Source organism: Micromys minutus (assembly GCF_963924665.1).
Source record: "Micromys minutus genome assembly, chromosome: 2".
NCBI classification, from domain to species: Eukaryota; Metazoa; Chordata; class Mammalia; order Rodentia; family Muridae; genus Micromys; species Micromys minutus.
Window position 1 is genome coordinate 101,279,292 of NC_137971.1, and position 23,551 is coordinate 101,302,842.

The 23,551-nt window shown below is 39.2% G+C and overlaps 1 protein-coding gene across 1 annotated transcript; it reads right to left on the reverse strand.

The window, feature by feature from the left end:
* Positions 1-131: 131 nt before the first annotated feature.
* On the reverse strand, positions 132-19,042 carry CCDC90B (coiled-coil domain containing 90B). Its single transcript, XM_080911507.1, has 9 exons — positions 18,603-19,042; positions 11,379-11,498; positions 10,535-10,638; positions 6,842-6,943; positions 5,655-5,696; positions 5,505-5,576; positions 5,059-5,112; positions 3,176-3,290; positions 132-618 (listed from the first exon to the last, which is right to left on the reverse strand). The coding sequence occupies exons 1-9, from the start codon at positions 18,700-18,702 to the stop codon at positions 557-559; spliced, it is 771 nt and encodes a 256-aa protein (XP_080767633.1). The 5' UTR covers positions 18,703-19,042; the 3' UTR covers positions 132-556.
* Between the last annotated feature and the right edge of the window lie 4,509 nt (positions 19,043-23,551).

The following is a 23,551-nucleotide window of genomic DNA, read 5'->3' on the forward strand; positions in this document are numbered from 1 at the left end:
AATCTTTGGTAGCAGCAAACAAGCCACAAAGCCCATCCCTCAAATGCTGCACATATGAGAAATTAAAAAGATACATGTAATCAGAATAACTATATATCTTGTATTAAGTATAACACATTTACAATAGGAAATACATTATTTTAAAATTTATTATTCACTACAAAAAATCTCCACTTCCATGGGAAGTCACTTTGAAAAATCAACTTTGTTAAGAGCATTTTCATTTTATATAAAAATCTAATTGCAATAATAACCAAGAAAGTAAAATCCTGCAAGTGTAGAGTACAGAACTGTTTTCAAGAATGTAATCTGATAACAAATCCTACTTCACTTACAAAGCTCAACGGCAAAACTGTTTATTGCTATAGTCATCAAAGGATAAGGACAAAGTGCATTTCTATTTCAAGCCAGGCTCCGAGTGACAGCTTTTCAACACAAAGACATACAACATCAAAATAAAGCAGCAAAACACTTCATTTAGTGCACAAGTGCTTTGAAGAGTTTGCAGTAAGTACATTCTATGGAGTGATCATCATCAGCAGAAGCAGCAGGAGTGTCAGGTCTCCTTCCAGAACCTATAAAACCCCAATGCTATCGCCAAGCAAGTGAACACTGAGGCTGTGAATAGAAAGAATCTATGTTACAAGTCATAGCTTAATTATTTCAGACAATAAAAGAAATGAACAGAAACAGAAAGTCAAATTTATATCCCATGTTCTTTTTTTTCCTAGAAAATTAAACCAAGAATAAAAGGCATTTGTAAAGACAAGTTACATCAGTACTTCCTATATTTTAGAGTAAACCCGAAAATAATTAAAAGAAATATAGGTGTTATGTCAGAAAATGTAAGCAGTGCTTCAAAGTTACTAACATTGGGTCTCAGGGTTCTATTGCTGTAACCATGACCAAAACAGCCCGGGGAGGAAAGGATTCAACTCTAACTTACACCCAATCACTGCAGAAGACAGGGCAGGAACTCAAGGCAGGAACCCAGAGATGGAACCGAAGCAATGTCAGTGCTGCTGACTGCCTTACTCAGCCTGCTCTGTCTATCTAGAGGTGGCGCCACCCACAGTCATTAAGACAGTTCCCCACAGCCTAGTCCACAGGCTGACCTTATGGAGGCATTTCTGTAATTGAGGTTTCTGGGCACAAATGGTATGTACCCATACTTCCAGATACTTGGGAGACTAAGCCTAAAAGGTTTGGGCAAATTGACAGCCAAATCCTACCACTGCTCACCAGTGACAACAGAACTAAAATATACTTAAAGGGGGAAGAGAAGATGCTTCAATATTACTGGTTTCAAATGCTCAGCAAAATAAAAGAAGGATGACTTAAAGTCTATTTTTTTAAATTTATTTTTTATTACTCTCTGCATTTACATTTGAAATGTAACCCCCTTCCCCCACCTTCTCCACTTGTTTTTTTTAAAGCTTATTTTTATGTGTATGGGTGTTACACCTACATTTACAGTGCCCCATGTATGTGTCAGGAGCCTTCTGTGAAGGCCAGAAGAGCGGACTAGATCCTGGAGCTACAGATGGTTGACAGCCTCCATGCGGGTGCTGAGAATCAAGCCAACAGTGTTCTTAGCCCCTAAGCCTTCTCTCCAGACCCACCATAATCCTTTTAAAATCAATTGCTAACTTGTTTATTTCTTTTCCTAATACCACTAAGTCTATTAAATTTGCCTTGTATATCTATGAACTGCTAAAAGAGAACTTTCTGGAAAATGTCACCATCTTCAATTTGGAGGTACCCTTTCCCCCACCACAGGCTTTCTCTAGACCATGTTGGTCTTGAACTCAAGAGATCACTCTGTCCTGAGTGCTGGCATTAAAAGTACCCAGCAGTATTTTGCTTGTTTTTATTGATTGTATTCTTTAGGTAAATACTCAGGAGAATATTAGGAAATACCAGATAATATCTGAAACTATTTCTTTGTTGCTTTGGGACTGATTTGGGAAGAGAATGAACATTCCAAATGGCTGTTTTAGAATTTCCATTAGCGTTACAGTTGAGTTTAAGGCCTTTGCTTTTACAGACTTTGTTAAAATAGGTTTAACTTTAGATTTTTTTTTTTAAATCTGGATTTTAAACATGAACCTAATGTTAGAAATAAAAACAGAGCTCTTAAATTAAAAAATAAGGGGATATACATCAGTTGAGGACTGAGACTCATTCATCTTCTAACTTGCCACATCACAAACAGTGGGTAGCCAGAAAACTACTGATTTTAGAATTTTATTTATATGGTAATTTGTTAATACACACATTTAAAATAGGTGCATCTTTTGACCTCCAGGTTTTTTTTTTTTTTTGTTCTTGTTTCTGCATCCCAAGTGCATGTGCCACCATGACTGCTGTGACCCCAGATTTTAAATGTGTACAGCAACAAGGGTATAGAAACGTATGTATTTAGTGAAGCATGCACACACACATATATATATGTTCAGAGTAGTACTGCTCTTAAGGATAAAGAGCTGAAAGCAACACTGTTGGGGAAACAGTGTTTCATATAACAAAATACTATCTTTAGATATAAAAAGATGTCATACATTTTAATGGTAAATTACACTTATAACATTTAGTTACATTTTAACACATGGAGTTAACTAAAATGGGTAATTCTTTTTTACAAGTGTATCTTACTTGTATACAGAAGATAGGATATATAAACTACTAACACTAAATCAAGACAGTGAGGGCATTTTCATGGCTCTTGAATTATATAGATAATTTAAAACATAGTGCTTTAAACAAATAATATTTAACAGATGCATTCCTCCTGTCAACGAGCCAGTCCACGTTTGGGACAGTATGTGTGTGCTCAGCTGGTCCAAGGTAAGAGGTCTCCTTACCTTCCACTCCTCTCCCTTTGCATAAATAGCCCACATCTACTTTTGTGATCTTGCACAATAAATGAAAATTTTCATTGTGGAATTTACCCAATTAACTTTACCATTTTTTTCCTGTGGTTTATTTATTTTTTTGATAACCAGACACCTTTTTCTGTCAGTGAAACCGCACAGCTGCTTGCTACTCGGATGGTGAAACTGGTTCCTTCTTCAAGGAGAACAGGGTACCAAGCAACCAAGGAGCATCTATAGCTCTACTTTTTCTCTGTCCTGGCCTGGTTCACTGTAGCCCTTCCTTCCTCTGACAGACTTACCTGCAAGATAACGGATCGTCTCCAGTTTGCTCGACTCCATCAGCGTCTTTAAGGAAGCAATTTCAGTGTCAATTTTATTACTGGTCTCTGAAATCATACTTTTGGTTTGTGTATCCTGTAGCAAATTGGAATAAGCCAAGAATTAAGGTTTTATCCTTATGTACATATATAATGGACAAAAACATTTATATTAAAACCTTCTATTTTGTGCTAATGGTACATTTAAAAAGTCTTAATAGTAGATGAGTACTGCCAAGTGACCAAACAGTCCTCCAACTTCATATCGGGTGATCATTTTCTTGAATCATTCAATACTGGGCACGGTCTAGTAGAAATCTTCTAAGATATTCAAAACCTAACTATATATGATAACCTAAGAAGCAAATGTTTTAGTCCCAGAACTAACACTTTTGTATGTAAAGTCTTTGGAATGTTATTAACATTTCAAACATAAATACCAACCAACCATTTATAATGTGAATGGAACTCACTATAAAGGACCTGGTACATACCTGGTGGGTAACTCTGCATACATACGGAACAATGCTCAGAAATGAGCTGATGTGAATTTGCTCATTTCTTTATCTACTCTGTCTGGCCAAGAAGTTGAAGAAAACAGATTCTCGAAAGAGCACAGGTGATTTTCCCTTACTAAATTCTGAGCAAGAGAACTTTTAAGAAAAGGATGAGGCTAAATCAGAAAGCTAGGGCTTACTTATTAATGATTTATTACAGAATTACTGAGAATGTGAAAGGATTTCTCAGCACTGGTTTTACAGTCTGGGTTCTTCATTTGGGAAAGGATACTGCATACTTGCAGGGCTTGGCTTCAAACTCACTGCAGTTCTGAGTGCTGGGATTATATATCACGCTGGGATTAGGACCCTTTAAATTTATTTATTTTTATTTCATGTGCATTGGTGTTTTGCCTGCATGTATAGATGTGTAGGGGTGACGGATCCCCCAAAACTGGAGTTACAGATAGTTGTGAGCGTCATGTAGGTGCTGGGTCCTCTGGAAGAGAAACCAATGCTCTTAACCACCGAGCCGTCTCCATCCCCTACAACCTACGTTCTCAGCTCAGCTCTACCACATACTACTGGCTGTGTGATTTTAATCTTTTTGTATATTATTTTACAAATTGCTAAAGCAGAATTACTAATAAGCAGAGAGGCTGACCTGAAAACCAAACACATTAACAGCCATATGTAAATATATAATGGTACTGGTTCATAATAAACATTAGATATTTACTAGGAGCTTAAAAAATTAAAGATTAAAAAAAATTTATATCTAGACATTTACTTAAAAATAGTGTATTTTTATTCCTATAAAAGTATGTCAATGTAAAAAATAGCTTAATTTTTTAAAAGCATGTCATGCAAGTTATTTTTTTTTTGAGGGGTGTGTGTTTTTTTTCCAAGACAGAGTCTCATTATGTAGCTTTGGTTGGTTTACTTACTACCTTACTATGTAGAGACCAGGCTAGCCTCAAACTCAGCGAGATCTCCCTCTGCCTCCCAAGTGCTGGGACTGTGGCCCAATCCAACCTTTTTTTTTTTTTTTTTTTTGATTTGTTTTATTTTACACTGTGCGTCTGTGTGGATATATGTTGGGGGCATCAGGCACGTGGCCCTTCTGGAACACACTGAAAGCTGCCTGATGTGTGTGCTGGGAACCAAACTCCAGTCCCCTGTTAAGTGTGGTATGCTGAGTCATCTCTCTAACCACAGGAAGCTTTAATTCACCATTTCCTCAGGGCAGCTTTCCCCAAAGTGCTGGCAAACTATGACGGTGGTGAAGAAATCGGATTACCTTACACACTGAAACAGGCACGGGGAAGAACATGATACATGGAAGAAACGTCTACACACTAGCCTTACCTTTTTGGCAAATTCATTGGTTGCTTCCATAAGTTGCTTTTCTTGATCTGTGAACTAAAGGATATATAGTCAGATTAAAAGAAAAAATGGTCAGCAGATGATGACACAGTCGTGCAAGCCTGCAACCCGAGTTGGATCTCTGGAGCCCACAAGCCGGTGAAGTACCGACTCTGCAATTGTCTCTCAACCTACTTGTGTTATGACAGGAAAATGGCTATGAATAACTTAAAAAAGATAAAAAGAACAAAGAACGTTCATTTAAAAGCATGTTATTGGAGGAGCTGGAAAAATAGCTCAGCAGTTGAGAGGACTTTTACTGCTTTTGCTGATTTCCTGCACACGGAGGGCTCACGGCTGTGTGTAATGTGGATGCCTCTGGCCTCCCAGGTGGACACAGTGTCATATTTACCTACACATAATTAGAATAATCTGTAAAGGCATGTTACCATGTCTGTGACTCGGCTCCGCTCCAGGTTGATGTCCAGCTTGTTGTCTGCTCTGATTCGACTGGTTTCATTCTTTAAAGGAAATCAGTATTTTTAAAATGATCTTTAATGGGTATCTGTTTTGAAACCAGTGGAATAAACTTTACTTACAGTCAGCTGCTGCTTAACTTGATCTAGTTCAATTTTCATTTTCTAGGTGTAAAGAGGTGACAGTTAGGATCAATCCAAAAGTGATTTAAAAGTTTGAATACTTAGATTAGCAAAATTTGGGTATCTATGGCTTTTTAAATAAAGATTTATGATTTTAAAAAAGAACAGACCACTGTATTCATTAAATATATTTTAGGTACAAAACATTTAGTTTTGGTGTTAGATTTTACTTTTAAAATGGTTTACTTTTTTAAATGTAAAAATATTTAAACTAGAGCTGGTCAAGACATGGCTCAGTGGTTAAGACTGCTTGCTGCTGTTCTAAAGGACCTGAGCTGGACCAGCCACCAGTGACACCGATTTCAGGGGCTTTGACACCCTCTTCTCAACTCTACAGGCATGTCTCTCTATAGCCCTCCTCCTTTCCCTCCTAAGCCTCTATCCCCCAAATCTTTAAGCTGATCCTGATTTAACTACAAAAGTACATCTTGGGGGTCTCCAGAGATGGCTTAATGCTCTGGAGTGATTACTGCTTTTCTAGGGGCTTCAGTTCAGGTTGCCAGCAGCCAGATTAGGCTGCTCACTACTGCCTGTCACCCCTCCTGCACCGCAGGACCGATGCCCGCTTTTAGCACCTGCACCCTTATACATATAGCCGTGCACATAAACAGAACTTTAAAATAATATTTAAATTTTTGCTCATAGTGATAAGGACGTCACAGCAATAAATACAAAGGAACTTCCAGTTTTAAAAACAATATATGATAAGCTATACTAGAAAATTTATATAATATTGGAGCTCAGATTCTTCCCACTTTCTATGATTTCTATGTAAACAGCTTACAAATATGTACTCAGTATGCAAGAAACTGGTTTAGAGATGAAGACTAGGTAATCTAACCTTACGTTTTAAACAGTGACTTTTGTTTTTGTTTTTTGAGACAGTATCTCACTTTAGCCTTAGTTGGTCTGGAATGCCCTGGCTGGCCTCAGGCACACAGATACTCACCCCTCTGTCTCCTAAGTGCCAGAATTAAAGGTGTACATCACCATGCCCAGCTCTAAACAGTGAATCTTTAATTTAAAGGCTTTGTAATATATAATTTGGTTTTACTAAGTTATTTACTAGCATACTTGTAAGATCAGTTACTTTTTAATCACTACTAGTAAGTTAAAAATTCCTTCACCTCATTCTCTGTTCTCAGATTTGCAAATTCACTTTTCTCTAGGATGACCATGTCTTTTCTGATGGAATCCAAATGAGCCATTAGCTGTTGGACTGTTATTTCCTAGGAAATAAAAATAACCAAGTGACATATGGAATAGTGGCATCCTTTTATTTTTGAATTGTTTTTCACAGATTTTTAACGGATTGTCAACATGCTAACAGGTATAATTCCTGATTAGAAAAAGACACATGAAACTCATATCTAAAATAACAAAATAAAAATGAGGAAATTCAAGGAAGAAAACCTTATCTTCAAGTGAAGAGAAATATCTACATCTTTTAATAAAAAGTACCCAACAAAAATGCTTACGTAGCTTCTATGAGTTCCTCAGTGTTTCAGGCATTTTCTCTTCAGATCTATTTATTCATTTATTATTAATTTATTAATGCTTAGTCTTCATGCATGCCAGAAGAGGGAATCAGAACCCATTACATGTGGTTAAGAGCCATCATGCGGGTGCTGAGAATTGAACTCGGGACCTCTGGCAGAGCAGCCAGTGCCCTTCTAAGTCATCTCTCCTGCCTCTTGGTTTTGTTACTAATATTTCAGTGTTGTGATTTTGAGAGACTTTTCTACCATATGAAAATATAAAGAAATCAAATAGGAGTCAGAGGATTTTTTTTTTAAAGTAAGATAAACAGCTGAAATAACTGCTCTTTATCAGCACAGCATCATTAGTTTTGTTTAAATGTCTTGGTTTCTTTCCTGTATTTGACACTGCAGAGAAAACGTAAAAGAAAAGGAAACTCCTACCTGACATCATAAGCATTTGCTTTATAAAGGACTTTACCCTTGCTTTTTCAGAAAAGGTCTTGCTCTATATAACTTAAAAAATACTTAGAGGATACTTTGTTTCTGTAACAAACTCCTGTACAAATGGGAAAAATCAAATTTACTGTTTTAAACATAATTCTTATCCCTCTTGCCTCGGCCTCAGTGTGCACCAAGTACACTTCTGCAGAAGTGACTCACAGCAAGCCTACAAAGAAATCTGTTTCCACAGTCAACTTCTTAAAATTAGAAAGATTCATAATGTCTCTCTCTTTACTAAATGGTAAAGAAGAGAGTGTAATCTTGAGACCAGGCTTACATATCAGGGCTTCTTAATAAAGAAAAGAGTCTAAGCAAAAAGTGCCACTAGTCCATTTTTAAAGTCACAGGGCCCTGCTGAGTTTCATATAGCAGGGCATAGCAATTTCAGACAGCTCTGAAAGCTATAATAATTTGGTCTTCAAAGGGTCTACAATTCATACATCTTTATGTAAAAGTAACTTTTGTTCAGCTGATACAATTGTCATGTCTGAGGATCAATACCTCTGTCTGCTACCCTAGGCCTAATCCCAGAAGCTTCTAGCCTTTGTACAATCTTATCCAGGCCTAGAATGTTTTCAGTCTCTGAGACTTGCTGCTAAATAAGCTCACCCCTGTTCTTTCTGATCTCTGGCTGGCTGATTCAACTCAGCTGTTCTGGCGCAAACTCTTCTCCAAGCTGACAGATTCAATATAGCTCCTCTCAGTTTCTGACTGAATTGCTCTGTCTTTACTTGTGTCTAGCTTGTTTTCTCTCTGCAACCTCTTTACCACAATCCCAGTAATACTGTCCCCCTTCCCTTTTCCTTTGTGCTGCTCTCTCTTAAATAGCTTCTTTTTTCCCTCTCTTCTGGTGAGAGTTGGGCAGATCCGATTCTGTCAGATCTTTCTCTGATTCATCACTCTGTCTGCCACTCATTAGACATCACTTTCAAACATGGCTGCTTCCTTCTAAAAAGTAACTTCACCCTTATCCTAGAGGTGGGATGAGGTTCCTAGATTAACAGGGTGTCTTTAATATTGCAAAACAGTACTTTTAAAAGCCAAAAGTTTAATAATAACATTTCTACATTGAACACTATTTTTAGTATGTAGGATTAAGTGGTTCAGGCAGCTGGAATAGTCCTCAGATCATAATTTTAAATTCCTGCTTGCACAAAAAGCATGCTTAAAATTTAATAGTAAGTTATTTTATTGAAAATGTTAATAGCTCCCTATAAGACATAGCAGAGCTTTGGGAGAATTAATTAAATGCTTGATCACCTTTTTCCATTTTTAAATTCACTAGTTTGTGGTGATCCTGAAATAAGATAAGCTAAAAATAATGCAAAACTGAAAAGAAAGTTAAATGGAAGAGATAGGTGTTTTAATGTCTAACAAATTAAGAATTACATTAAAAATCTTTAAGAGCTTTTAATTTTCTCTAACCTTTAAAATAATGAAACTACATGAAGTAGATTCTAATTTCTTTTTTTTTTACTTTATTTTAAAAAACAAAGATAAATGTACAAATTTTCAGCATTTTTGCATAAAAGAATATGTATACATTTTTTTAAGGTTGTAATTAAGTATTTGTGGGTACATATACATACACATATGTATATATGTAACAATAATATAGGAAAAGGGGCTATTAATTTGAGGGGATAGGAGACAGACTTAGGAGGGGCTGTAGGGAGAAAAGGGGGATGTGATACAGTTCTATTTTAATTAAAATATATTCTTTTTTGTTGTTGTTGAACTTCACACAGTCTGTGAGTTGTTTCTGGGGTGTTCAGAGCTTTCTGGGGTTAGTATGCAATTATCAGTGACTGCATATTATGTCTGTTCTTTTGTGACTGGGTTATCTCACTCAGGATGATATTCTCTAGATGCAGCCATTTTCTTAAGAATTTGGTTAAGTCATTGTTTCTGATGGCTGAGTAGTACTCCATTGTGTAAAGATACTGCAATTTTTGTATCCATTCATCTACTGAAGGACATCTGGGTACTTTCCAGCTTCTGGCTATTATAAATAGAGCTGCTATGAACATTGTGGTGCATGTGTCTTTGTTGTATGTTGGAGTAGATTCTAATTTCATGTGAGAAATCTTCATTTTTATGGTTAACCATCTGAAGAAAAAAGACTAAATTTGAAAAAAATAAAATAAAGAAGAAAACAGATTTTTAAACAGTTCAGTGGCTGGTTGATTGTTGTCCATTTTCATTGAAATATGAAGTCCTAGCAATCACTCAGTCCATGCACAGGTCAGGAAATGGCTTGGTGGGTGAGCATGTACTGCCTCAGCTTCACAACCTGAGTTCAATCTCCGGGACTCACATGGTGGCAGGAGAGACACATGGTGGCAGGAGAGAACCAACTCTTCCAAGCCCAAGCCGTGCTCTGACCTCCACACCTATGCCTATGAACCCTCACCCCCAACAAATGATGCTTTTTTTTTTTTTTTTTTTTTTTTTTATTTAAACACTGCAGCCAGGTCATTTATAAAGTCACTCGCAGCCATGTCTGTTCCTAGCTTACAAAGTCTGTAAAAGTTAACCATGGCGCAGCCCATCAAAACAGCATATGCATCACGTAGAAAGGCTAGCTCTTTTACTTTGGAGAGTTTTCCAGGGGAAGAGTTGTTTCACTATAGTCTACCCCATGATTGAAATTCTACATTTATCTCACACAAGGGAAGATGACTGAATTCCACTCTAAGTATCAAGTACTCTTGTTAGGGACACTCCAGTTCTTCTAAACAGATTCTGAGAAAGGCCTTCCATATTTGTCCTTCCTTCCTTCCTTGGAAAAGCCTATGCAATGAAACTCTCAGGAGTGATAAAAAATGAACGTGGTACCTGTTGAGCTTTGGTCACCATCTCCTTGTAGATAGTATCCAGGCTGACACTTGATAGTGTACTTAGTACTGATACAATTGTCTGTGCTTGCGTTTTGTCAAATCCTGTATAAGTAAATCTGCATTTTAAAACAGTACATCACCAGCAGGGACAGCTAACAAACTTTCAATAGCTCAACTATAATACTTAAAACAGTTACAATGAAAAGGCGAACAGGCCATCTTATTTTAAACGCACTCTGTGATTCCTAATATTAGATACACAACAACACTGAACGTTTCTAGTCTTTTTTGGGTAGTAAGTACATAATTGGCAATAAAATGGCATTTCATCATTTGTTCTACAAGCTGATGCACACACTCTTTCTATTTTTCTGTGCGCTACTTTTTTATGGCCTTTGCCTATTTTTCTATAAAATGACTAAACTTTCTTCTGTTTTTGATCTAAAACTTTACTAAGCAGATTCAGTATTTTTGAATACCACTCTGCACTGCCAATCAGGTGTTCCCTTACAATATTACCATTTCTAGAAATACTTTATTAATTTTTTTATTCTTCAACATTAATATTTCCATTCAGACTTTAGTATTAACCTAAAAATGTGTTGTTTTTTTTTTTTTTTTAACTTTGCTTAAATAATTCTGGGCATATATTTTATCCTGTGCTTTTTTTCACTCTCTGTCCTTCCCAACAATGATTTTAAGCAATTATAAAACATCCCAGTGTATGACAGCCATTCTCTTTCAGTAATCCCTCTTAATTGTTGGCAACCGTGCCACTGACTTGGGAATTTATTATATGAATGCTGATAATTTTCTTCTTTCAAGTGTTCATGTTTCCTCACCATGAGTTTCCAAGTCCTGCACCAATGCGTGGGTATCAAAAGTTAATTTTCTTTGTTCTAAAGGAGTTACGTCCACTGGTCTTCTATCATAACTTGACTTGGTTGTGGTGGTCAAGAAACCTGAAAAAAATGATCTTGTAGTAATTTACAGTGGAATCACACTTTGGCGTCTAAAGAGCTTTCTTCATGTATTTACAGTTCTAGCTTCCCAAACAAGTGTCCTGTAATTTCACCAAATTAACTGACTCTTCTCAATCCCCTTCACAGCTGATGCTATCCTGTACATAGCAAACATTAACATATTCATTTTCTTCTTTCAGCATTCAAAAATCAAGACTCGGTCTAAATCCTAACGTGTGTATTAACTGCTTTAGAGGCCACTGCTTCTACCCTACGTATGGGGAAGCAGAATCTGCCCCACTTTCTTCACTGCTCAGAAGTTTCTTACAGAACCTCCCATTTGTACCCATCTCATGTATTTCCTCGTTTTCAGCTGTCACAGTTGGTGGGTAACTGTTTTCTTTCTGACCCAGACGAGAAGCCTTATGCTACCTTGGCTGTAGTTTTCATACTGTATCTTTAGGACTCACAAGGGCACTTGTGATCCTTCAATGTGGGAACATTTCACTCTTCAGGGAGCTCAAGCTGGAACATATACAACTTCCTGCTAGGATAAGGAATGAAGCGTGGTGCAGAGATTCTGGGAGGAGCCGCATGGCTAAGGGGACTCAGACCAGACCAGCTGTCCCACAGAAGCAGAAACCTGACAAACTGCCTAAGTGACGTTCAGAACTGAGGCACCTGGAAAGATGCTCTCCAACCTGCTGAGCTGCCTGCAGGCTGTGCAGTTGCTCCAGGTCCTCATATTATGAGCTGCCACCCATGTTGGGGTGGGCTTTGGTGATGCTTTCAGTCATTTCTGCTTCTGTGAGTAACCCCAAAAGAACTCATGGCTATCATTGGACTATGTTATAATATGTACTTTGGTCGGTAATGTGCTCTCTAACTGTGTGAGTTAACGTATGTCTTATCACGGAATAGCACTTTGACACACTGTTAAGCCACAAGGAATGATTTTAAGTTCTGGAGCATTTACTGGTCAGTATAGGAGATCTAAGAGCTACCAGTTATTTCTGACTCCTTGTCCTGATCCATTAAATGCTCAAAACTCAACTCGGACACAGTATAGTCTGATGAATTTTATTGTGAAATATTTCCTGGGACCTCATGAAATTGCAAACTTTCTCTAAAGCAAAGGACACTGTCAAGAGGACAAAACAGCAACCAACAGATTGGGAAAGGATCTTTACCAATCCTACATCTGATAGAGGGCTGATATCCAATATATACAAAGAACACAAAAAGTTAGACTCCAGAGAATCAAACAATCCTATTAAAAAATGGGGTACCAAAAATGGGGTACAGAGCTAAACAAAGAATTCTCAACCAAGGAATACCAAATGGCTGAGAAGCACCTAAAGAAATATTCAACATCTCTAGTCATCAGGGAAATGCAAATCAAAACAACCCTGAGATTTCACCTCACACTAGTCAGAATGGCTAAGATCAAAAAACTCAGGTGACAGCAGATGCTGGCGAGGATGTGGAGAAAGAGGAACACTCCTCCATTGATGGTGGGATTGCAGGCTGTGGTACAACCACTCTGGAAATCAGTCTGGCAGTTCCTCAGAAAATTGGACATAGTATTTCCTGAGGACCCAGCTATACCACTCCTGGGCATATACCCAAAAGATGCTCCGACATATAACAAACACATGCTCCATCATGTTTATAGCAGCCTTATTTATAATAGCCAGAAGCTGGAAACAACCCATATGTCCTTCAACAGAGGAATGGATACAGAAATTGTGGTACATTTACACAATGGAGTACTACTCAGCTATTAGAACAATGACTTTATGAAATTTCTAGACAAATGGATGGAATTAGAAACTATCATCATGAGTGAGGTAACATAGTCACAAAAGAATACACATGCTATGCACTCACTGATAAGTGGATACTAGCCCAAAAAGCTCTGAATACCCAAGAAACAATTCATAGACCTTACGAAGCTCAAAAAAAGAAAGGCTGAGGGGCTGGAGAGATGGCTCAGCGGTTAAGAGCACGGACTGCTCTTCCAGAGGTCCTGAGTTCAATTCCCAGCAACCACATGGTGGCTCACAACCATCTGTAATGAGATCTGATGCCCTCTTCCCGTGTGTCTGAAGATAGCTACAGTGTACTCATATACATAAAATACATATTTAAAAAAAAAAAAAAAAGAAGAAAGGCTGAATGTGGATGCTTCAGTCCTTAGAAGGTAGAACAAAGCACTCATGGGAAGAAATACAGGAACAAATAGAGGAGCAGAGATTGAAGAAAAGGTCATTCAGAGACTGCCTCACTTGAGGATACAGCCCATATGCAGCCACCAAACGCAAGCACTATTGCTGATGCCAAGAAGTGCTTACTGGCAGGAGCCAGATAGAGACGCCTCTTCAGAGGCTCTGTCAGAGTCATACAGATACAGTTGAGGATGCTTGCCATCTAACTGAACACGGGTCTCAAATGAAGGAGCTAGAGGAAAGGACTGAAAGGGTCTGCAATCCCATGGGAAGAACAACATTATCAACCAACCAAACCCTCCAGAATTCCCAGGGACTAAAACACCAACCAATGAGTTCATGTGGAGAGACCCATGGCTCCAGTTGCATAAGTAGCAGAGGATAACACTGGCATCAATGGGAGAAGAGGCATTTGCTCCAGTGAAGGTGCGTTTTCCCAGTGTAGGGGAATGCCAAGGCACTGAGGTGCAGAGGGTGATTGGGAGAGGGAGCACCTTCATGGAAATAAGTAGAGGAGGAGGGGGGATGGGAGTGGGAGGAAAGGGGCTAACATTTGAATGTAAAGACAGAGAGTAGCCAATAAAAACAACAAAAAAATTTTATTTGAGAATGAATTCTGCACATATAAAACTCAACTATTGTGATCCATTAAGATAGTAACTGTCAGTGTGATAGTTAAGTATAAGGTGTTATACCAGTTAACTTATATGCTTCCAAAGCAAGGTGGTATCATCCTCATTTTTAAATTAAAAAAATCATGCTTATTAGAGCTTCATTTGGTACCTAATGCTGAATATGGTGATCTAGGACTCAGGAGACTGAGGCAGGAGGATTGTGAATTCTATGCTAGCTTGAGTTACATACCAAACCCAGTTCAGACTAGATCAAACCATACCAGGATTAGGAAAGACAATGGAATTTGCTTATGTCACAGACACAGTGGTAGGTGATAGGATTCAGATGTAGGTTCTTTTGACTACGAAGCTCACATCTTCCCTATAGCCTGTGTTGTCTTATTTTGTCCTCAGCTACTTACATATCTAGTTACTTAAAGGACAGGTTTAATTTCAGGCATTACTTTATGCTAATAATTTATAAGGCATATGTGTGTGATTCCTTAAGTATCTCTATAGTCAAAATCTTTATAATAACAATATAGATTATGCATTGGATCATGTGCTGGGCACAGGGAAAAATATAGTGAAGCCAGACATACCCAGTGCCTTCACTGGTTTTATGGACTAAAAGGCAGTAAACATGTGTTATTAAAAAAAAAAAAAGCCTCACCTATGAATTCCATTTAATCAAAGAGATAAAAGCAGTTGGAAAGTCAGAACAATGCTTTGAAAAAATATACTAGCAAAGTAGCCTTTAAGCTGAGTGTCATCTGGAAAGGGTTAAACAAAACCAAAGCAAACATTTTGTGAGGGTGAGGGAATTTTGTAGGTGAGGGAATGAACCTCAGAAACATAGATAGAGCGGCTCTCCTATTCAGCTGCATCAGGAGGAATGATTTGGTACTTGTAGTTACTGCTTCCTCAGAAGTCTGCTTCCAAGAGAATCAAAAATGTTTATACATTTTAACGTTTTCATGCTTATTATCAAATTCTTAAAATTCTCATTTTGGTGGGAAAAAGTGATGTTCAGAGGCAAGTCTCAGATCTTAGGTTTCACAGGCAGTCAAATTACTACAACTCCTGACTTAAGTCAACAAATAATGAATGCCTCACAAAAATCACCTCCTTGAGATAGAGACCTTAAGGACACGGCTGGCCTCATGTTCCATTGCGCTTTCTGGCTCTTAGGCTTTATCCACAAGCATGCCATCTGCTTGCTTTCCCTTCTTGGGGCCGTAGACTACCCTGTGTTCAGAAAGCTCTTGTCTGCCTGTTCATACTCATTCTTGAGAGCTCTGCACAAATGTCTCTTCTGGAGTGAAGTGTGCAAGGATTCCTGAGGTCAGATCTCTTCTAATCGCTGTTCAAAGTACGCTGTAATTTTCTCTTTCACCATAGTCACATTTATGCAACTGTTGATTTATAAGTTCCTCACTAGATCAGGCATCAGTTAGCTCCTGCCAGGTCACCAACACCAGTTTTCACAGTTGTTTCCATAAGTAAAGCTTAACTGAAATCATTATCCATGAGGCTTTCATGCTACAATGACAGAAGGTTAAATGAGCCACATGGTCCGCACAGACTGAAATGTTTACTGTTTGTCCTTTCATAGAAAGTTTGCTAACCACCAAAGTAAACCGTGAGAGTAGGGGCCATGTCTGTCTGTTTTTGATCTGTGTTCCCAGTTCCCAACAACTTTAATTGCACTATGTGTTGAAAGGGACTGTGTTTGGCATTGTATGTACAATGATGAATGATGTTTTGGGGTCGAAGTTGTTCACCTTTGCCTCAGATGGTCCTATTTCAGCCTTCTGGGTAGCAGAAGGTTGTAAGGTGTTCACTTCTGCTCTGGACCTTTAAGGTTGTAGTTCTTATGAAGTGATTTCAAAACATATTCATTTGGTCCTCTGTGGGAATAAAGATTATCTGGAAATGACACTAGAGTTATACTGAAATCTAGTTATACTGGGCAAAATTCACCAAGGCATGTGACAGTGTCATTTCTACCTTGGATTCTAGTTATGACAGGGCTGAGAATAATGAAAGATATATGGATCCCCTGGAGCTGGAGTTACAGGCATTTACAAGTGCTACCTGGGGTGGGTGCTGGGAACCAAACTCAGGTCTTCGAATGGTGTCCTTAACCGCTAAACCATCTCTCCAGCACATTTATTTCTTTATGTGACTTCACTTATTTCTCTGATGCATTTATAGTCTCTGGCAACAGGACTTTGAGTGGGGGAAGGGGTCTGTTTCGTTTCTCTGAAAGGCTTTTAAATATTCCCAATAGGTATTTGATGACTGTCCTGACTGTGACATGAGCGATTTGATTCATAATGACTCCTTAAACATCCATTTGACACCAGGCAGTGGTGGAGCATGCCTTTAATCCTAGCACAATGATTCTACTGGAAAAGGCTAAAATTTACTTTTAAAAAAGGCATATAAAATAGAGTTCACTAAGTGGCAAATTTTATTAATTTATTGCCTGTTTTAAGAACTGAACAACTTCAAATGACATAAATGGTTAGTTTCCTTATTTGTGTGTATCCACACGTATGCATGTATGTGGGTGTGTGCATGTAGAAGGATGAACTTTCAAATTTGCCAGACTATTGACATTATTTGTCTGTACTAAGCAGGGACACAAACCATGCACTAATTTTAAGGGGAGACAAAATTTTCTTAAGAGTCATCAGTCTCTAGTGGAATAACTTGAGAACTGTATTAAAATATTAACATTTTCCTGGGGTGTTATAGCTTTGGTAAAAGTACTCAGATAAACTGAGATTTGAATTATTTCCTCAGATTCCAAATGATGCTACCCCCTTCTGTGTGAGGCCGTTGTATCCTGTTCGGTCATGCCCCTGATTCTCTGAGAGGGCAGCTCTCACTGAACCTGGAATTGGCTGAGAGCCACAGCCAGGGCCTTTTGTGAGGATCTTTGTTATTAGTGCAGCACACGAGTTTACCAGTGGACACACCTCCCATCCTCTTTTGAAAAGTCCATCAGAATGTGTATTTATACTATCTTCCTAGATATGTAATCAAAGGCATGACTAATTCTAGCAGCCTTACAAGGTCAGCCTTGACTGCAAGTCAGTGGAATAAATAAAATTAACAGGTTAAAAAAAAAAAAAGGAAAGGAAACAACAAACCCTTACAACTGTGGAGGGAGAAGTGTTTGGGTACTGAATAACCCAGTTTATCATCACAGATCCAGAAGGATCAAAATGTGGAGGTTGGGATTGTAAGGAAAAGATGACGGGGCACCAATGAAAGGAAAAGTCACAGGGCACCAATGTTGTGAAAGGATGATGATCCGAGTCACGGCACCAATGTTAGGGGAAGGATGAAGAGAGTGGGGGGCATATGGCCCATGGAGGTGCGGCAAGGCCTGGGGTCAAGGGAGATGCCTCTGGGGGTCCATGTAGGGAATCTCTTCCCTGAGAGACCAACCACACAACGGTATAGTACAGAATAGAGTTTATTTAGGTCATGGGAGAGTTAAGAGGGTGGTAGAGGCGGGGGGGGGGGGGGGGGAGGGAGTAGAGGAGTAGAGGCTCTCTCCCATGAGCACGTGGGAAAGAGGGGGAAGGGAAAGGTAAGTGGAGGGGTAGGAGTGGGAGAGCAAGGCTGCAAGAGCACAAGAGCAAGAGAGGCCAAGAGAAAGAGGAGGGGGCAAGCAGCCCCTTTTATAGTGTCAGGTCACTGGGGCGGAGCATACCTGGCTACTGCCAGGTAATTGAGGGGTGGGGTATACCTGGCCGTGGCTAAGTAACTGAGGGGTGGGGTTTACAGAATCCCAACAGGGATGCCTCTTACGGTGGAAAAATTGAAAAGCAAAAGTGTAAAAAAAAAAAAAAAAAAAAAAAAAAAAAAAGCCTTGGAAATAGTTCTCAGAGTAAAATAAGATATTTTCAGAGTAAAGTAAGTGTTTGGAAACGCAGACATTCCAGGGCAATTAAAAAAACAAAACAAAACCCTATTATGTGATTTGTAAATCACGATTCTCGCAAACTACCAAAGAGTTCATTAACATTATGAGACGGAACCCTGCCCCGTTCCCCCTCCAAATCAGAAGCCAAGCGGAAGCGCAGGTCCGCAAGGGCTGGATCTAGGACGAAGGCTGTCCTACCAGACCCCATGGGGTCAGCCCGCGACGGTGGGCGGGGCCCCGTAGGGGGTGTGTCACTCTCGCGGACGCCCGAGCACGCACTCCCGCCCGAACCTTCTCGCTGAGCGAGTCTTCGTCTCACCTCTCCGCAGGGCGGATGACAGACGCCCGTGGGGAGTTGAAATCCCTCGGAGTCCGCTGCCGTCAGGGCGCAGGAACCGCCAAATCCAGCGGCTCCTCATTCTCGGAGCTCCCGGTCAGCAAAGGGAACCGGAATGCGTGTTGATTCTCGCAGAGGCTTTCGGACAATGAAGTTCTCCTACCATAAGGATTCTGGGAAATGTAGTTTCCGGTCTGTCATTAAAACACGGGGCCTTTTCTTCAACAAAGTTAGGCCTTTCACAGAGCCACACTTTACACGGCTCAGAGCTTATCCCTTAGCCCATCGCCCCCTCCCATCTCTTTCCTCTTTTACCGCCCTAGGAAACCGAGGTCTTGGAGAACGTTCTGACGCCCATTTGCTGGCCGTGATTTTATTCCCACAGGAAGCTTCCCAAACCGAGCCCAATGTTGCCGCATAGCATCCTGGGACCCGCAAACCTCGCTGCTGAGGATTGTGGGGATGAGACCGTGTTGTGTCCTCTTCCAGAAGGCATATGGAAATCCAAACCGCAGCACACGTTTGCAGTTTCGGGTCTTTCTGGTTGGCCCTCTGGTGCACTGGAGGACCAACTGTTTTAAGCCTTTTCATGGAAACAGAAATTCTCCACTTGCTGGATCGCTATTGTTTATGATTTACCCTTCGACGACTTAAGTTACCATAGCCATTGCTCCACCTGGTAAAATCTTGAAAACAACGTACTAGTTATAATTGGCTTACCATTTCAAGTTTATGGGAATCAGCTACCTACCAATCACCATTTCAAGCACTTGAGGCTCATTAAAAACAAAACTTAATTCCCACAGGCAAGTGCTATAGTAAATTACACATGGAAGGAAATAGAAATGATTCTGCCGTGGGTACTAGTGCTTACTAGGCACAGAGGCAGGAGATACTGCTCCCCTCTTCTGCGGGTGGTTCCCTAGTACTCAAATGAAGCACTCTAGACTTTGAAGTATTTTCCACCTTCATTCTCAGAAATATCTGAAGGCCAACTAGGTTAAACAATCAGTAATTTGAAGAACAAAGAAATAATTTACTTCAGCAACAAGGCAAGTTCTTACTGTGCAGGATTTTCTGCCAGGCTATGTGGGGATTACAAGGATTTCTGCTCTCCAAGAATTTGTAATAGAGAGAATAGGAGAGTGTAGAGAATAAGCTTCCATAGGAAACAGTGATACTTTATTATTATGTAAGTGTTTAAACAATGTTCTAGTCCAGTGAGAGTGAGATGTTGGCCCTATTTGCAATAGACAAGCTGTAGAGGAAGCCAAGGAATCCATCAACAAATGAATGAGAATTTTTATGCGCACAACTGAGTACTTATTATTCAGTCATAAAGACAATCAAACTCATGACATTTTGGGGTCTGGGGAGGAATGGGAGAGTATGATATTAAGTAACTGAAAGACCCCCACAGAGGGGAGACCCTCAGTCAAGTCTCGGGATAACACGACCCCCCAAGAACTCACAAGAGACTGGCCTTGCTGTAATTACATGAGGTTTTTTAATTGACCAGTGCACTGGGGTTGAGACTAATATCCCACTCAGGAGTAGAGGAGTCTGACCCCTAGTGGCTGCGAGAAGGGGGTTTTAAAGGAAACAAACCACAAAGGGGTGGTGGTGGTACATCATTGGAGAATACCAAAAATACCAGTGAAGAATCGCGAGGGGAACATCCGGTTTCTCAAGATTGTTTATGATGTGTTATTTAACTTTTATGTTTTTATGGTCAGCCAGTTCCTGAAACAGAGTCACTGAACCTGTTATTCTACATTTTTGGCTCTACTCTACCTGCTAGGGGTCTTCTACTTTACCTGTTAGGGGGTCAGAATTTATCCTGGTTTTTCATTCCCCACTTCTAGTGCCTAGTTCCAATCATAGAATTAGATCTAAGTATCTTCATAATAGTGATATTCTTGACTTTGTAAAGCATTATATTACTGGTGCAACATCAAAATCTGCACAGCACTCACTCTTTCTCTAACAAAAGCTACTAACTTGTTAAAGATGCATGGTCCAAATGTAAGAAGCAAAAGCAAAATTAAAAGAGGCCCCACTAATGAGGAGATTAAAGTGGTCAGCCATGGGGATCTGTTAAACCATCCCTCACACCATCCTTGTTGTTCTTCTCTGTCTCTTTTCCTTTTGTCTAGTCTTTCTCTCAGCTTACTCATAGAGTCTTTAATCACTCCTGAATGATCACGTAAAAGCAACATTCTTCTCTTAAGGCCTCCATCTTTAAGGAACAGCAAGTCTAGTCCCTTTCTGTTTTGCAAGATCACCTTTGAGAGGGAGGTCAGTGATTCTTCAAGCTTAGATATGGATTGTTCTAGGGCTCACAAATCTTTATCTACTGCGGATCTCAATGAGTGAAAATACTGAGGGGTCTGTATTAGTGCTTCGGTGCCCATTCCCACACCTGCAGCTACTCCAAGTCCCAATATGACTGCTAACGTCAACAAATGGGTTCCCTACTGAAATGTCTCCGGTGCTTATCAAATTCATTTTCTTTTTTTAAAAAAACTTTATTTTAAAAAACAAAGATAAATGTATGAATTTTTAAGCATTTTTGCATAAAAGTATACAAATACATTTTTAAGGTTGCAATTAAGTATTTGTGGGTACATATACATACACATATGTATATATGTAACAATAATATAGGAAAAGAGGTTATTAATTTGAAGGGATAGGAGAGAAACTGGGAGGGGCTGTAGGAAGGAAAGGGGGATGTGATACAGTTCTATTTTAATTAAAATATATTCTTTTATTTTTCCTTGAACTTCACACAGTCTGTGAGTTGTTTCTGGGGTGTTCAGAGCTTTCTGGGGTTAGTATCCCATTATCAGTGACTACATATTATATCTGTTCTTTTGTGACTGGGTTATCTCACTCAGGATGATATTCTCTAGATGCATCCATTTTCTTAAGAATTTTGTAAAGCCATTGTTTCTGATAGCTGAGTAGTATTCCATTGTGTAAATGTACCACAATTTTTGTATCCATTCATCTACTGAAGGACATATGGGTTCTTTACAGCTTCTGGCTATTATAAATAGAGCTGCAATGAACATTGTGGTGCATGTATCTTTGTTGTATGTTGGAGCATCTCTGGGGTAAATGCCCAGAAGTGGAATAACTGGGTCTTCAGGTAGTACTATGTCCATTTTTCTGAGGAACCACCAGACTGATTTCCAGAGTGGTTGTATCAGTTTACAACACCACCAGCAGTGGAGAAGTGTTCCTCTTTCTCCACATCCTCGCCAGCATCTGTTGTCATCTGAGTTTTGGATTTTGGCCAATATGGCTGATGGTGAGGTGGAATCTCAGGGTTGTTTTGATTTGCATTTCCCTGATAGCTAAGGATGTTAAGCACTTCCTTAGATGTTTCTCAGCCATTAGATATTCCTCAACTGAGAACTTTTTAAGTCTGTACCACATTTTTTTTTAATAAGGTTGTTTGATTCTCTGGTATCTCGATATTTGAGTTCTTTATATACCTTGGATATTAGGCCTCTCTCTGATGTGGGGTTGGTAAGTATCTTTTCCCACTCTGTTGGCTGCCGTGTTGTCTTCATGATAGTGTCTTTAGCCTTACAGAAACTTTGCAATCTCATTAAGTCCCATTTGTAAATCTTTGATCTTAGAGCTTGAGCCATTGGTGTTTTGTTCAGGAAATTTTCTCCTGTGCCTATATGTTCTAAGGTTTTCCCTACTTTCTCATCTAATAGTTTCAGTGTATCTGGTTTAATGTGGAGATCTTTGATGCACTTGCACTTGAGCTTTGTACAAGGAGATAAGAAAGGGTCTATTTTCATTCTTCTGCATGCTGAGTGCCAGTTGGACCAACACCATTTGTTGAAGAGGCTGTCCTTTTTCCATTGAATGTTTACAGCTCCTTTGTGAAAAATCAGTTGACCATATACATGAGGGCTCATTTCTGGATCTTCTATTCTATTCCATTGATCCACATGCCTATTTCTGTACCAGTACCATGCAGTTTTCAGCACAATTGCCTTGTAATATAGCTTGAGGTCAGGGATAGTAATTCCCGCAGATGTTTTCTTGTTGTTGAGGATGGATTTCACTATTCTAGGTCTTTTGTTATTCCAAATGAAATTGCACATTGCTCTTTCCAACTCAGTGAAGAACTGGGTTGGAATTTTGATGGGGATTTCATTGAATCTGTAGATTGCTTTTGGTAAGATGGCCATTTTTAAAATGTTGATCCTTCCAATCCATGAGCATGGGAGATCTTTCCATTTTCTGAGGTCTTCCTCGATTTCCTTCTTTAGAGATTTGAAGTTCTTGTCATACAGGTCTTTCACTTGCTTAGTTGGAGTCACACCAAGGTATTTCATAGTTTTTGTGACTATTGTGGAGGGTATCTTTTCCCTAATTTCTTTCTCCACATGTTTGTCATTTGAATATAGGAAGACTACCGATTTGTTTGAGTTAATTTTATATCCGGCCACTTTACTGAACTTGTTTATCAGCTGTAGAAGTTCTCTGGTGGAATTTGTGGGGTTGCTTAAGTACACTATCATGTTATCTGCAAATAGTGATGTTTTTACTTCTTCCTTTCCAATTTGTATCCCTTTGATTTCCTTTTGCTGTCTAATTGCTCCGGCCAAGACTTCCAGTACTATGTTAAATAGGTAGGGGGAGAATGGGCAGTCTTGTCGAGTCCCTGATTTTAGTGGGATTGTTTCAAGTTTCCCACCCTTAAGTTTGATGTTGGCTGTTGGTTTGCTGTATATTGCTTTTACTATGTTTAGGTATGGGCCTTGGATTCCTATTCTTTCCAAGACTTTTAACATGAAGGGGTGTTGAATTTTGTCAAATGCTGTCTCAGCATCTAGTGAGATGACCATGTGGATTTTTTCTTTGAGTTTATTTATATGGTGGATTACATTGATGGATTTCCA